This window comes from Camelus dromedarius, chromosome 24 (genome assembly GCF_036321535.1).
Source record: "Camelus dromedarius isolate mCamDro1 chromosome 24, mCamDro1.pat, whole genome shotgun sequence".
Classification (NCBI taxonomy): Eukaryota; Metazoa; Chordata; class Mammalia; order Artiodactyla; family Camelidae; genus Camelus; species Camelus dromedarius.
The window spans coordinates 10479960-10495077 of record NC_087459.1 but is presented as its reverse complement, the minus strand read 5'-3'; the positions used below and the strand labels follow the sequence as shown (position 1 = coordinate 10495077).

The following is a 15118-nucleotide window of genomic DNA, read 5'->3' as shown; positions in this document are numbered from 1 at the left end:
CTCTGCGGGCCGCCAGGTCTGCTGCAGAAGTCTGAGTGCTGGCGAGTGAAAAAGCTGGTTTCCCTGAGACCCCGTGCTTAAGAGGACGCCTCGGGGCTACGCGCTTTTCTAGCCCTGTGTCGCCACCGCCTCAGGTTCATCTCATGCTGGGCTCCACCTGCCCTTTCTGTTCCATCCACACTGGTTTCCCGTCATTCCCTTAACCATCCGATTGGCTGAAGATTAAAACACTGACATTGTCCGGTATTGGCAAAGATGTGGACAATGTGCGGTGTTTGAGGGAGTTGTTGGGAAGGAGGGAACAGTTTGGCAAGGTCTGTTAAAATTTAGAATGGACATTCTCTTTGATCCAGTATTTCCACTTCTGGGAAAGCTGTTCCAGAGAAACACTTGGCGAGAACCCAAAAAGGCACAAACTAGGAAGGTCATTGCAGCACTTACCAGGACACGCCATTTCGGTGAAAACCGTGAAACAACCCAAACGTTCATCAGAAGAGGTTGGGCTGGGGGTTGACTGGGGCACATCCATTTAATAGAGTTGTGCCACAGTTAAAAAAGAAGGGCAGACACCACCGTAGGGAGAACACCAAGTAGAAGGGGTAAATCAAGTTATAGGAAAACACAAAAATACGTTCTACTATGTAAATGTAACCTTAAAAACAGATACTAAACTCAAAATAATGTATATGCTGAAGTGTTAAAGCGTGAAGTGTACTGATGTTTACGACTTGCTGGAAATGCATCAAAAAATAAGATGAATTGATGGCTAGACTCCATCTAATTAAGCAAATATAGCAAAATGTTAAGAATGAAAGTGATGAGTTTTTTGTATGTTCATACATTTTCGTGATAAATTTTTAGGGAGGATTTATTAAGTACGATGAAATAAAAATTCGTATGTTAAGGGGAGACAAGAAAAATTTAAACAAAATTTTTCTCTGCCCATTTGGGCCTCCTCCCTCCCCACCAGTGTGCCTTGTGCATCCGCATTATGCATTAACCAGACCTCCCCAACAGCAGAAATACCTCCTCAACCATAAAGATTAATATTTATCCTGGCACCAGCCATGTAACTCCTGAGGTGATAACATTCCTTTCTCAATCCAATAAGGGGACACAATACAAATATCTTGAGGAGATACTGGGCCGTATATAATGAAAGTTCTTAAGTACTTACTTATGACTTTATTAATGTCACTAGTTATATGACTTGTATTCTGCCTACTTTACATTATTGTTTCTTGCATCACCAAATGCGCAACTGAGCCTCAGATAGAATTAACGATGATTAAGTGACTTGAAACGACTAACCTAATATGTAGTTCTATAAGGTCAATGCTTGTAATAGTGTAATTCTAGATATGGGAAGAAGCAATAAGAGAAAACCATTTCCTGGACCATGACAGACTGTAAGACAGGTGGTCCAGAGGCTTTTGTCTACTGTTAACAGGTCCTACCTAGCCAGTAATAGCACACTGAGAGGCCTGTCAACGAAATCTTTGCCTTACCTGGGAATGAGCATTCCTAGAGCCATGGGACAAACCAGTCATGAAATGCCTCCCAAACCTTGGCGGAAATTAAGGCCAAAAGGGAAGAGATTATGAAATAAAGACTATTGCCCACCATCCAGTTCTACAAGGATCATGTCACTAGCCACTGAAGTCACTGACCTGCAATACTCCCTGGAAAGAGTTCAGAGCAGAGGTTAGGATGAGGCACTTTGTGCTCTAGGGCCAGATAGATATTTTCAGAAGAAATTTTTATGAACTCGCTTTCTTGCATCTTTCCATACTTAGAAATGCACTAAAACCATTAACTAAGATATCTGTTCCTTGCAAATAGCAGTAACCTTCTAACAAGATGTGTACTTGATTGCATGTACCCCTTGGTCAAAATCACATATATACTGGCCTCCCTCCTCGCCTCTTCAGAACAAATTCTCAGAGCTCAGGTTGGCTCGAATGCAATTTTCCATTTCTTTCTTAGATTTGTTAGCTGATAGTGAGACCCTAAATTAGGAAGCCCACCAAAGTGTGGGTCCTTACCAGCTGGCTGGAAAGAATTCACAGCTGAGGCAGAGGGACAGTGAAAACTGCTTTTATTCTTAAAAGAGGAAAAGGAAGGAAAGTGCTCAAACAGTGAGAAGGAAAGAAAAGCACTCAAGCAGGGAGACATCAGGCAAGATGGCCAGTAGAGACAGCTCCTGCCCAGGTCAGGCCACGTGTCCAGCCTTTTATGAGAGGCTTTGGCCATCATGTCCTCCTTCTGGGTGTGATGGAGCCAGTCAGTCCGTGTTCAGGCTTTTCAGTCCTTGTGTGGGCTTTTCCGGGTGTTGTCATAACAATCGTCAATTGTCATGGCACTGTGGGTGTGGCATTTAGCATGCTAATACATTACAATGAATGTGTAATGGAATGAGGCTCAAGGTCCACTGGAAGTCAAACCCTCCACCATCTTGGACCCTGTTGGTCACCACTTTCTGTTTCTTCTCATTGCAGCTGCCTCCTGGGAATTCGATAAGAGTAATAGGTTTCTAGCAAAGGGAGAGGGAGGGGTATGATCCTGGGGGCAACAGCCTTGGTAACAATAAGGAAAGTTGCTTTTAACCAGAATGACTGCAACCTGGTAGACCCAGCATCCCCCCCAAAAAAACATCTCCAAAGATTCTGTTCAGCCATGGAAGTTCTAAAGGGAAGTGGAGGAGTAATCTCAGTTAATCACTGAGGTAGGTGGTCAGAGTTGTTGCCATCCCCTAACACCTGCAGGCTTGTCCTAATCAACTGCTTGAATCTGCTCTTTGAACCTGCTCTTCTAAGACTTAGGGAGGCCTGGATGACTTCAGCTTTTCTATAAACAAGAGGCAGGGGTTGGGGGAGGGGTGGCCACAGGGCCCTGCTCCCTTTCAGATTGACCATTGATTAGTTGACAATCCTTTTTACTTATTTATTTTTTTACTACAAAATGTTATCTTTCTACATGTTCATGTTTCAGCCTGTAAATGCATCCAAAGAGGGATGGTTTACACAGTAGAATGACAAAGGAATGTCAAGGGTCACTTATGCTGTATCTGTACCATTTAAATTTTTTAATGAGAACAAATAAATGCATTATGCATTACTTGGCTATCAAAATCAAATTTAAAAGTATGAATTTTAAGAAAAGGGTAACAGGACGTACACACAGAATGCCCTTTGCCCCAAACATACACACACATAAAATTGAATTAAATGGAGTGGCACTGATTGAAGGAGGGGTTGCCTCAAAGGTTCAAATGAGATAATATGGGGCTGTCTGTGCCTGATACGTAGGAGGAGCCCAGAGAAGGGTTTGACTGTTATCATTAGTACATGGCACTGGGCTGAGTGAACTGGCAAGTGCTTTGCAGGAAGTCCTCTGTCAGATATAAAGTCCCAAAGAAAGTGCTGAGTCACGGCTGAACATATGCCAGTCAGTAGCCGTATCTCTTCCCTCAGGCTTTGGGGGATCACTGGGTAGCTGGGGCTTCAAGAAACAAGACATTTCCCCAGGCTGCTCATCTGTCTGCCCACTTCAAGACAGCTCCCTGGAACCAGCACCACTGACCAGAAGCCCTGGGCAGAGATGCGGTTCCCTGCCATTCTTTGCCTGCCTGATTTGCAAGCTACAGGTTCAGCAAGGCCAAAGGGCACTGGAGTTGCTTGGGTCCCATTATGTCCCTGGGATGCTACTCTCAGTTACCGAGCAGTCATTCTGGGTCCCACGCTCAGAAGGACCTTGGGCTTGGTTCAGTGCTCTGCTTTCACCGGCTTGAAATTCTTGATAATTTTTAAATAAGGAGCCTTGCATTTTCTGTTTGCACTGGGCCTTGCAAATTATGCAGCTGGTCCCACTGAGGATCTTCTTGTTTGGAATTGTTTCCTTAAAGAGGAGACCTCAGAATATCAAGTTTTGTGGTTTAACCCATGCAGTTGAAGAAAAACCTCATCTTTAATCAGAGTAGTATGCACTTGGGTTCCATTTAGTAAGTATTTACTGAGTTCTTACTAAGCGCTGGACATCGTTGCAGTACCACCTGGTGCCTGCGGAGGCCCTGCGAACCCCCACTCGTGGGCTCTTGGATGTCTGCCTGCAATCCCTGAAAAAAAACCAAAGTACACCCTTTCCTAATGTGTTTGCCTTAGCAAAATCAACGGGCCCTGGGAAATGACTAGCCTCATTGTAGCTCAGGTCGATTGTCTTAGCCCACCTTCCTCCTTATTGGAGTCGTGAATCCACTATCTTCTCATATACCAAAGCCCTTTACCTCACATATAACCAATCAGAAGGCTGTTCTATTCCTTTGTGTTCACAGCCCCTTCCCCGATAAAAGACCCTGCATGTTCACACTCGGTGGACACGCAGGGATCTCTTGCCTGTGTGGCCCACTGTTGCGTGTAGCAGCACATGTATTAAACTTTCCTTTGTTCTTAAACATCTTCCTTTCTGGTAAATTCTTCTTACCAACCCATGTCAACCACCCAGCCAAGTGTCCCCCAACAGTTGTGCCAGGAAGGAGTGAGACAGAGACAAAAAAGACATGGGGTCAGCACTCAGGAAGCCCTCCATCTAATATGGTAGAGACAATTTTGCCAGTGGAATAAAGATGGGAGTGAAATAGTAGTTAGCCTAGCCTAGGAATCAGAGAGGGCTTCCTGGAGGAAGTGATGGTTATGTGGTGTGTTAAAGAAATGAGTAGGAGTTAGCCCCATCTGAGGTGGTGGGAGGAAGGTATTCCAGGCAAATAGGCAGAGTTCCCAGCAAACTCTGAGCTTGAGCTCAGAGGTATAACATAACAGGGTGTGGAGGAGACTATATGAGATTTATGCAAGATTAACACTCTATTTAGATGATACCTTCATTTATAAATATAAACAAAAGTAAACAGTGGGGAGGATATAGCTCAGTGGTAGAGTACAGCTCAGTGGTAGAGCACATACTTAGCAAGCACGAAGTCCTGGGTTCAATCCTTAGTACCTCAATTAAAAATAAATAAATAAAATAAATAAAGTTAACTACCTCCCCCACCAAACAAACAAAAAACACAAGTAAACTGTGTATTTATTAAAATAAATATATGCATAATACATAAAGATCAATATTTTACATACATAAAATACACATTAAGATCAGCAAGTTTCTTCGGTATAGCATAGGGAACTATATTCAATACCTTGTTAGTAACTCATAATTAAAAACAATATGAAAATGAATATATGTATGAATGAAACATGCCGTACACCAGAAATTGACACAACATTGTAAACTGACTATACTTCAATAATTTAAAAAAAAATACATATTAACTTGTGGGTTATCGCCACTACTAGATTTGGGAAAACAGCATCAGTTTCAGTTTGATTTCCCTGTAACTCCAGTGCCTAGTAGATATTTAGACAACCAGTCAATCAGCAAATATTTATCGAGTCCCTAGTTTGTGCCAGGTGCTATTTTAGGTGCTGGTAATTCAGCAGTGAACACAGACAAGTGCCGACTGTCACGAAGTTGACATTCCGGGAGGGGTCGGTACACATTCGGGAACGAAAGAAGGAAGGAAAAAAACCCGAATGCTCCAATCCTCTCAGCAGTACATTTCAGAAGAGGAGTGAGAGGGTCATTTCTGAGTTTTAGTTGAACACAAAGAACTCTCTTTTCTGTTAGAAAGAATTCAAATCCGTGCAAGTAGTAGCGACCTCAAACATGAGTCAGGTATGTAAGAACTCAGAGCTTCAGATGTTAAGACTCACGGATATAGACTTACTTATCTTTGGGTGATGCCCCATATTTCAAAGATGTTCGTGCAAGATAACAAAAATTTTATCTACCTACCTACCTACTTAATTATTTAGCTTCACGCAGTCATCACCCCCAGCATTCAGCTAAGCAGCCCTCTGCGCGAACATTTCGGTCAGCCCCGATTTATGCAACTCCGGTTTACGAAGGTCTGGGGAGGGCGCGTCCTGAACGGCCTCCCAGCGCGGCAGGAAGCAGGCCGAACCATCTGTGCCCGCGGAGGTGGGTGACAGTTCAGCTCCGCGCAGAGTCGGAGTCTGGATGATGGGGATTCGGAAGCAGTGCAGCCTGGGGTCCCTTTATACAGGCTGTTGGGAAGGGGTGGCTTTGGCAGAGTGCGTCCGGAGCTGCGGGCGGGGGTTCCCGCCGCTCGAAGACGTCCATCCTCCCCTCCGCGGTGGACTCGGCTGCAAAACCCGGGGTCCTCGTCTCCCTCACTGTTTCCCACCTAGGCTGTGTCAAGGAGGTACAGCGGGGCCGGGGTACTCGGGAGGGAGGTGGGGTGCCAGGGTCGAGCTGGGAGGGGGTATCGGGCCCTTGGCGACGGGGGTCCCAGGGTCCCGACCTCTCCTGGCAGGACCGCCCCCTTTGTCCTTCGCTGCGCGCACGGGATCGTTCAGGCGGGAACCCCCAGCCCCTTCGCCGACTCCTCGCTTCCCACGGCCCCCAGACCTCTCTGGACCGCATTTCCAGCCGCTGCTCACATGGCGGACAAGAAATTGGTGGTCGTGTTTGGAGCCACAGGTAAGCGAAACCCCAAGCGGAGCCCCCAAGGCCCTGGACCCGTCATTAAGCCCAGCCGAGGGGTCCGGCAGGTCTACCCCGCAGAGCCAGGGCGCCCGACCCCCCAGCGCCAGGAGACGTCCAGGGGTCCTGGAGGAAGGGGTGAGAGATAGCTAGGACCCCTGACCCAGGGTGGAGCCGTGGGAGAGGACCTGAACGCTGATCCCCTTTAAATTTTTGTTTTGAAATTAATTACTTAACTTTGAATAACTAGTGACTGCACCTAATAGCACAATTAAATCTTCCTCCCACCTCTGTACCTGAAACCCCATCCATTACTGTTAACAAGTTTCTTGAGTATTCTACCAGACAGATTAGATATATAGATACTATTTTTTAAATGGTAGTGTTTTATTTCGCCCCAACTTGTTTTTTCTTTCCTATATATTTTTTAAAATATATAACATCTTTATTGAGATAAAAATCATACCACACAATTCACCCATTTAAAGTATGCAATTCACTGCTTTTAAGTATATTCACAGAGCTCTGTGACCATCACCACAGTTTTAGAACATTTCATCACCCCCAAAAGAAACCCTGTACCCACCAGCAATCACTCCCTATTTCCTCCAACTTTCCCCAGCCCCTGGTAGCCACCAAATTTCTGTCATCAGATTTGCCCATTCTGAACATTTCATATAAATGAAATCATACAATATGTGGCCTTTTGTGTTTGACTTTCACTAAGCATCATGTTTTCTAATCCATGTTGTAGCGTGTATCAGTGCTTCCTTCCTTTTCGTGGCTGAATAATATTCTATTGTATGGATGGACCACCTTGCATTTTATTCATTGATAGATATTTTGCCCTTTATGTTTTGTCCCCATATCTTGGCCATCGTGAATAATGCCGTGAACTTTCATATACTAGTTGTGTGGACATATGTTTCTAATTTTCTTGCAACTTTACTTAGGATTGGAATTGCTAGATCATTTGGTAACTGTATTTAGCATTTTGAGGAACTGCCAGACAGTTTTTCAAAGTGACTGTCCCATTTTACATTCCTGCCACTACTGTATAAGGGTAGTTGTAGTTCTGCAGTTTACCTTTTGTTTTGTTTTGGGTTTTTTGGGGGGAAGGAGATAATTAGCTTTATTTATTTATTTATTTTAATGGAGGTACTGGGGATTGAACCCATGACCTCGTGCATGCTAAGCATGTACTCTACCACTGAGCTATACCCTCCCCCTGAGTTTGCCTTTTCCACTCTAGGACACACTGTGGTCACTTGTCTTAGGTCATACATACAGATCTGCCATATTCTTTTTAATCACTTTTGTATTGATTCATCACTTATTTAACCAGATTCTTACCAAAGGACATCTAGGTTTTCTATAAATTTCCAGTATTGCTAATAATGTTGCAGCAGGTGTTCTTATACATATATTTATGGATGATATTTATTTTCTTCCTTTCAATGATTTTAATTTTTATAATTTTCTCAGTCTTTTTTTTTAGGTATAGGAGATATTTTATTTCTTATGCTATGCGATGGGCTCTTGAGTACTGGTAACCTTTTTTGTATGTGCTGAATATTTCATAATACATTTTAAAATTTTTATGAAAGGTCTAAGTGTGATGTCTGCTAAAACATGGATGAACCTTGAAAACACGTTCCTAAGTGAAAGAAGCCAGAGGTAAAACACCACATGTTGTATGATTCCATGTATATGACATGTCCAGAACAGGCAAAGCCATAGAGACAGAGAGTAAATTAGTGGTTGCCAGGGGTGAGGAGGAGGGGAGAATGGGGAGTGACTGCTAATGGGTATGGGTTTTCTTTGGGGGGCAATGAAAATGTTCTAAAATTGACTGCAGTGATGGTTGCACACTCTGAATATACCAAAAGCCAATTTAAAAGGGTGAATATTACAGCAAGTGAATTCTATCTCAGTGAAGCTGTTATTAAAAGATGGTGTAAAGACATGGAAGCAACCTAAATGCCCATTGACAAATGAATGGATAAAGAGCTGTGGTATATGTATGCAATGAAATACTACTCAGCCATAAAAAGGAGTAAAATAATGCCATTTGCAGCAACATGGATGGACCTAGAGATCATCATATTAAGTGAAGTAAGCCATAAAGAGAAAGACAAATACCATATGTTATCACTTATGTGTAGAATCTGAAAAAAAAAATGACACAAATGAACTTATTTACAAAACAGAAACTCACAGACATAGAAAACAAACTTATGGTTACCAGGGGGGAAAGGAGGGGGAGGGATAAATTAGGAGTTTGGGATTAACAGACACAAACTACTAAGTATAAAATAGATATACAATGAGGTCCTACTCTATAGCACGGGGAACTATATTAAATATCTTGTAGTAATCTATAATGAAAAAGAATATGGAAAATGAATGTATATGTATGTATGTATAACTGAGCCAGTATGCTGCACACCAGAGACTAACACATTGTATGTCGACTATTCTTCAATCTAAATGAGTAAGTATATAAAAGCTGGGGTAAGGCAGGCAGTGGGGGTCACAGGCAGACAGGGTGGGTATCTTGCTGCGGTGGAGCGTTCCCTATAGGGGCTTCACCCTTGGCAGGCCTCCTGGGCCGCTCTGACCCTGCCAGTCTTTCTGACTCTTCACAGGTGCCCAGGGGGGCTCAGTGGCCCGGACGCTTCTGGAAGATGGGACATTCAGGGTCCGAGTGGTGACCCGGGACCCTGGGCAGAGGGCAGCGAAGGAGCTGAGGCTGCAAGGTGCAGAAGTAGTGCAGGGAGACCAGGATGATGAGGCCAGCATGGAGCTGGCCCTGACCGGGGCTCACGCCACCTTCATCGTGACCAACTACTGGGAGAGCTGCAGTCAGGAGCGGGAGGTCAAGCAGGTGAGGGCAGGCGGGAGTGCGTGCGGAGGCCGGGGCTGGGAGCAGGGTCTCTGCAAAGGAGCTCCCAGGTCTCTGCTGGTCCCTGAGGGGGCAGCTCTGACTTGCTAGAGAGGGGCTGACCCCTGCCTGTGACCACTTACTACTGCAGGCCTTTCCCCTCCTCTTCCATGCAACCCTCCTAGACTTTTGAGGGCAGGAGATGGCTGCTTCCTCATCCAGTGACATTTTTTTTTTCAGATATCATTCATATACCATACTGTTCACTCTTCTAAAGTGTACAATTCTGTAGTTTTTAACATAGTCACAAAGGTGTGTAGCCATCCCCACTACCTAATTCCAGAACATCTCATCACCCCAAAAAGAAACACCATACCTGGTGGCAGCCACTCCCCATTCTCCCTTTTCCCTAGCCCCAGGCAGCCATAATCTGCTTTATGTCATCCAGTGACTTTTTACACTTTCTAAAAAACTCTATTGACTCATAATTTTCTTAAAATGCAAACATTTTAATTGCATGCTTTGATGAGATTTAAAAATGGATATACTTACATCACTGCCATTGTAATCAAAATATAATACATTTCTATCATTCCAGAAAGTCCCCCTTGCCCCCTTTCACATGTTGTATGTTTATCTTCTGTTTTCCACTCAGAATCTCTCTGGTTGGCTAGTTATTGAGCCCAGGTGGCAGAGGGGGAAGGTTGTGACTATTTTGGGGACATGGCCATCTTTTTAAAATCTTGCTGAAAGTGAAGACACTTGCAGCGTGCCTGTGACATAGAAGGCACTTGGGTGTGTGTGGAAAGTGTGACTGGTGGCAGAGGAAAGGCACAGGCTGAGAACCATGCCAGTCAGCGTTCAGTCCTGCCTCGTCCACAGCTACCCACCACCATGGCTGTGGACTTGTGACCTCCCTGCACTGGTCAGTCTTTTCCTCCCATGTACAATTTAAAGGGACATTGGACTGGAGCACTGGTCTCCAAATTTGTTTTCAGCCTTGACCATTTCTTTGATTGCTGGCTCACATGGAGGCCCATTCCAGAGAGTGGACAGAGACAGCTTTTCTGGTTGTCACAGATCTTTGCCTGACTGCCTGTGCCATAAAAAATGACCACAAGCCAGGTGGTTTAAGACAACAGGGGTCAACAACAAGTTCATGCTGTATAGCACAGGGAACTATATTCAATATCTTTTAGTTACTTATGGGGAAAAAATATATGAAAATGAATATATGTGTGTTCATGTATGACTGAAGCATCGTGCTATACACCAGAAATTGACACAGCATTGTAAACTGACTAGACTTCAATAAAAATAAAGTTAAGGAAAAAAGACAACAGGAGTCAATTCTCTCCTAGTTCTGGGAGGCAGAAGTACAACATCAAGGTGTTGGCAGGGCCCTGCTCCCTCAGGAGGCTCCAAGGGAAGTTCCACTCCTTGCCTCTTCCAGCTTCTAGAGGCTGCCGGCTCTCTGCAGCCACGTCACTCCGGTCTCTGCCTCTGTCTTCACGTGGCCTTCTCCTCGTCTGTCTCTTGTTAAGACATTCATCACTGGGTTGAGGGCCCACCAAGGAAATCCACAGTGATCTCAATCTCCTTACCTTAAAAATATCTGCAGAGCCCTTTTCCCAAATGATGTGACATTCACAGGGTCTGGGGGTTAGGACGTGGACATACCTGTCTGGAGGCCACTATCCAGCACAGCCTGGTGCAGCAGGTAGTGTCGCTGTCCCTGTTTAACTGACGAGGCCAGAGCGATTAGATCACTTATCCTGGGTCGCAGCGCTAATGTGCTGCAGGGCCAATCTGGAACCGAGTGGTACGTGTTGTGTGCTGAGCCACAGCACTTCCCAGGGAAGCTCTCCAAGGAAGACAGCTTAGCACGTGGACTAATGCTCCCTGAGAGCAGGCAGAGGTGGAAGCCTCTGTGTGCACCCTCACAGATGGCACAGGGGTGGGCCACGGTCACGCACATCAGACGGTATAACCCAGATGATCTAGAGAAGTGGCACTAAGTTTGTACGGGTGGTGGGAGGCTTGTAATCCCGCGGTGCTGTGTGAGCATCGTTCCAGAAGAGGGAGCCTTTCAGAGGGGTAAGTGGCGTGTGGCTCTTGGCACAGTGGCCACCCTGGAGTTGGAGAGCCAGGGTCGTGATGGGGGCACGTCCTCCCTCTGAGCTTTGTGGTTTGTCCTTCCCGGCCCACCAGGGAAAGCTGCTGGCCGACCTGGCCAAGCGCCTGGGCCTTCACTACGTGGTCTACAGTGGCCTGGAGAACATCAAGAAGCTGACGGCGGGGAGACTGGTTGTGGGCCACTTTGATGGCAAGGGGGAGGTGGAGGAATATTTCCGGAACATCGGCGTTCCCATGACCAGCGTGCGGCTGCCCTGCTATTTCGAGAATCTCCTCTCCTACTTCCTGCCCCAGAAAGCCCCAGATGGAAAAAGCTACTTGCTGAGTGAGTGCCCTCCCCCTTCCTCGGGTGTCTGCTCTCACCAGGTGGAGCTGTGATGGGGCAGAAAGTGGGCTTGCCCTCAGATGGGTTCTGGGTCCAAGCCCTGGCTCTCACACGAGGCTGTGACTGTGAGCCAGGCAGGTAGGCTTGTGGGGCCTCTGCTTCCTGTTCTGTGACATGGGCACAGCACAGACTTCCGCAGGGGCCATGGGACAGTCTACCAAGAGTGGTGATGCGATGCTTTGTTGGAGAGCTTTATGGAGATGAGTGGTCGTTGTTACTTCTCCTTCAAAAATAAGGGGAGGATTTGGAAGGTAAGGTCCAGTTGTAGATTTCCCAAAGTAGGAAAGCACTTTCTTCTTGATACCTATTTGCGTATCTGTAAATGGCTGGATGTGTTGGACCCCTGGCTTAGAGGGAGCCGTGTACAACCTACGTCCTGCCGGCAGGTCAGGGGGTTAGCGCAGGAAGCTCAGCAGGCAGAGTGGGAGGGGTCAGTGCCTTCCCGGCCCCTTACCTGTGTGTGAACTCCACTCACCCTCACTTGGGTCCTGCCCACCAGTGAGCAGAGCCTGGTCCCATTGTTGGCACAATGGCACCGCCCTTTACAGTTTGCAAAGCTGTAGTCAGAGATCACCTGTGTCCTGTCTCTGAGTTGGAGCTCCATCCTCACAGACTCCCTGGGTCATCTGAACAGGCAGCCGCAGTGGCCCCTTTTTGTAGGTGAGGAAATTTTATAGGGCAGGATCTGAGGGCTCCAGGTGTCACATCTAGACCCTGCCCTGACTCTCCACCCAAACCACAGCTTGGCAGGTGGAGTCACTCGTTAATTTAACATGACTGAGCACCGCGGCTCTGGGCGAGGCCCGGGCCTCGGCTAACCAGGCCTTCCTGTTGGTAGAGCTGGTGTTTGGACACCCCCCACAGGCGTCCACGTCAGGAATTTGGGATTTGAGAGAGTGCCCTTTCTCCTGTGAGCCTTTCAGAGCCCCTTCCTCTCCTTCCCCTTGTTCCCATCTCAGCCCTGAGAGGGGTGACAGGTCCAGGGTTCTCCCCATGCCGGGAAAGAAGCAGCCAGGCTCTGAGGGTTTGAAGGGCGTGCAGGGTGGCAGAGCCCGATTGTGTCCCGACTCCTGACTCAGTTCCACTACTCACACTAGGGTGTCTGTGCGTGCCAGGTGCTGGCCTGTGCACATGCATGTCAGCTCATCCCTCTCCCCCTCCCAGGCTTGCCCATGGGTGACGTGCCCATGGACGGCATGTCGGTGACCGACCTGGGCCCTGTGGTGCTCAGCCTGCTTAAGATGCCAGAGGAGTACGTTGGCCAGGACATCGGGCTCAGCACCTGCAGGCACACGGCGGAGGAGTATGCCACCCTGCTCTCCAAGCACACAGGGAAGGCCGTGCGTGACGCCAAGGTGGGAAGGCCCGGCCGGGGGGGTGTCCCAGCTCCCGCCAGGGGACCAGCATCCCTGGTCAGAGAGGCTTTGTGAGCAATAGGGAAGGGGTGGCCCCAGCACTCTGAGCAATGGAAATCCAAATTCATCACCATAAACGTTTATGTCGTGCTGTTCTTGGGAGCCAAGTGTGGCCGCCAAGTGAAATTTCTGGCATCACTATTTGACTAAGTCACGAGGAAGGTTTCCAGGAAAAGGGGACAGTGGGGGGCAAGGCAAGGAGGGACAACTCAGAGCATCCTAGGCTCCTCTGGGGAAGGAGAAGGAGGCCAGAGTAGGCCCCACCCTGTCTCCCTTCCTACTTGGCCTGATTAGGTGGACAGGAGGCCCACAGTCCTCTCCTCTCCCCTGATGCTAAGTTCCTGTCCAGACCCCCAGGTGCCTTGTTTCTTGCTTTTTTTCACTAAAGAAAATCTGGGATACTGAGTCATTAAAAGATAAAAACCACCTGTAGAGCCCCTAGACCCAAGCAGAGCAATGATGGGGAGAGACCACGGCAGGACATGTTTCGGGTGAGTCAGACTCCAGACTGGGGGCCCGGCCCCTGACCCCTCTCTGCCTCAGTTTCCTCACCCATAAAGTGGGTGTATTAAGAGTTTCCCCCTCCTGTTTGTTGTGGGGGTTGAATGGAATAATTGATGTAAACACTTTCCTAGCACAATGAACACGGTGGTGTATGACTATCTAAACAAATATACCCTGAGGCAGTCATGGAGGATTTGAGGAGCTAAGTTCAGATTCAGTTTGGTCGGGAAAGAGAAACAGGTTTGGTTTTTGAGGAAGAAAGTGATGTAAGCAGAGTTCTGATTTGGAAGGGACTGAGAAGTTTTCATCTCATGATTGTGGAAGAACAGGATTTAAATTGCCCTAGAACAGTGGTTTTCAAACTTTCATCTTTTCAGTAGAACGGTTTTCTGATGAACTTAGTAAGGACCAGGGTAGGAACTGAGGTGCTGACAGTGGGGTCAGGGGGCTGGAGATGCCGACCGACCCTAAGAGACGCCCCTCTGCTTCCAGACAACCGCTGAGGACTACGAAAAGCTTGGCTTCCCTGGCGCCCGGGACCTAGCCAACATGTTCCGTTTCTACGCCCTGAAACCCGACCGCGACATCGGACTGACCCTGAGGCTCAACCCCAAGGCTAGGACACTGGATCAGTGGCTGGAGCAGCACAAAGTGGACTTTGCCAGGCTGTGACTCTGCCCACCTCTCCACCCTGTCTGGGGGGACGGGAGACACGGTCACAGTGATCCTTTCTTGTGTTACGTAAAGTTTATTTTTTAAATAAAGGCCATTGTTCTCACAGATGACTACTGGAAGAAAAGTGCTTTGTTTCAGGGACTGAGGTTGGGGTGGCAGCTGCTGGGGCACCAAGGACATGACCATTCCAGCAGGAAGCGTCAAGTGGTGGGGGACCCAGAGAGGACTCCCCACACCAGTCAGGAGTGACAACTTTTCACATCCCTGCACACACACACTTCCTCTCCAGAAGGCAAGTGCGGCCACCTGTGTGTTCCTTCTTTTTTTGGGTGGAAAGACTGGCCCCTTCTCCCTTTCTCTCTATTCAGCCACTTCCTGGACCCTAGGGTACAGCGGCCCTGAGATGTGGGTGGTCTCCAAAACAGGCTGGAAAGAAAGGCTTGAAGGAACGTGGCAGATCTGTGGACCCCAGGGTCACAAGAATTGGACATGGCTGAGAAAAGGTGACACTCCTGCCGCAAAGGCTGGGGAGGGAAACCAGTAAGGACCCAACCCTGCCTTGGC

General features: G+C 47.3%; 1 protein-coding gene across 3 annotated transcripts; it reads left to right on the top strand.

Moving 5' to 3' along the window:
* Nucleotides 1–6118: 6118 nt before the first annotated feature.
* NMRAL1 (NmrA like redox sensor 1) lies at nucleotides 6119–14664 on the top strand. Of its 3 annotated transcripts, XR_010377654.1 has the most exons (7): nucleotides 6119–6274; nucleotides 6386–6552; nucleotides 9204–9442; nucleotides 11651–11900; nucleotides 13125–13315; nucleotides 13764–13866; nucleotides 14372–14512. XR_010377654.1 is itself a non-coding variant. In XM_010992715.3 (6 exons), exons 2-6 carry the CDS (start codon nucleotides 6513–6515, stop codon nucleotides 14549–14551), a joined length of 900 nt encoding a protein of 299 aa, XP_010991017.1. In that variant the 5' UTR covers nucleotides 6137–6274; nucleotides 6386–6512; the 3' UTR covers nucleotides 14552–14664. The 3 variants fall into 3 exon arrangements, 2 of the variants coding, with proteins under 2 accessions (XP_010991017.1, XP_064334476.1); XM_010992715.3 differs by lacking the exon at nucleotides 13764–13866 and having other exon boundaries at nucleotides 6137–6274; nucleotides 14372–14664; XM_064478406.1 differs by lacking the exon at nucleotides 13764–13866 and having other exon boundaries at nucleotides 6153–6274; nucleotides 6479–6552; nucleotides 14372–14664.
* The last annotated feature ends 454 nt before the right edge of the window (nucleotides 14665–15118 follow it).

Excerpts from the sequence above, each read along its gene's own strand:
- NMRAL1 (XM_010992715.3), top strand. The coding sequence starts at position 6,513 with ATGGCGGACAAGAAATTGGTGGTCGTGTTTGGAGCCACAG. Across the intron at positions 9,443-11,650 it reads AGGAGCGGGAGGTCAAGCAG|GGAAAGCTGCTGGCCGACCT; the intron begins GTGAGGGCAGGC and ends CCGGCCCACCAG. Across the intron at positions 11,901-13,124 it reads TGGAAAAAGCTACTTGCTGA|GCTTGCCCATGGGTGACGTG; the intron begins GTGAGTGCCCTC and ends TCCCCCTCCCAG.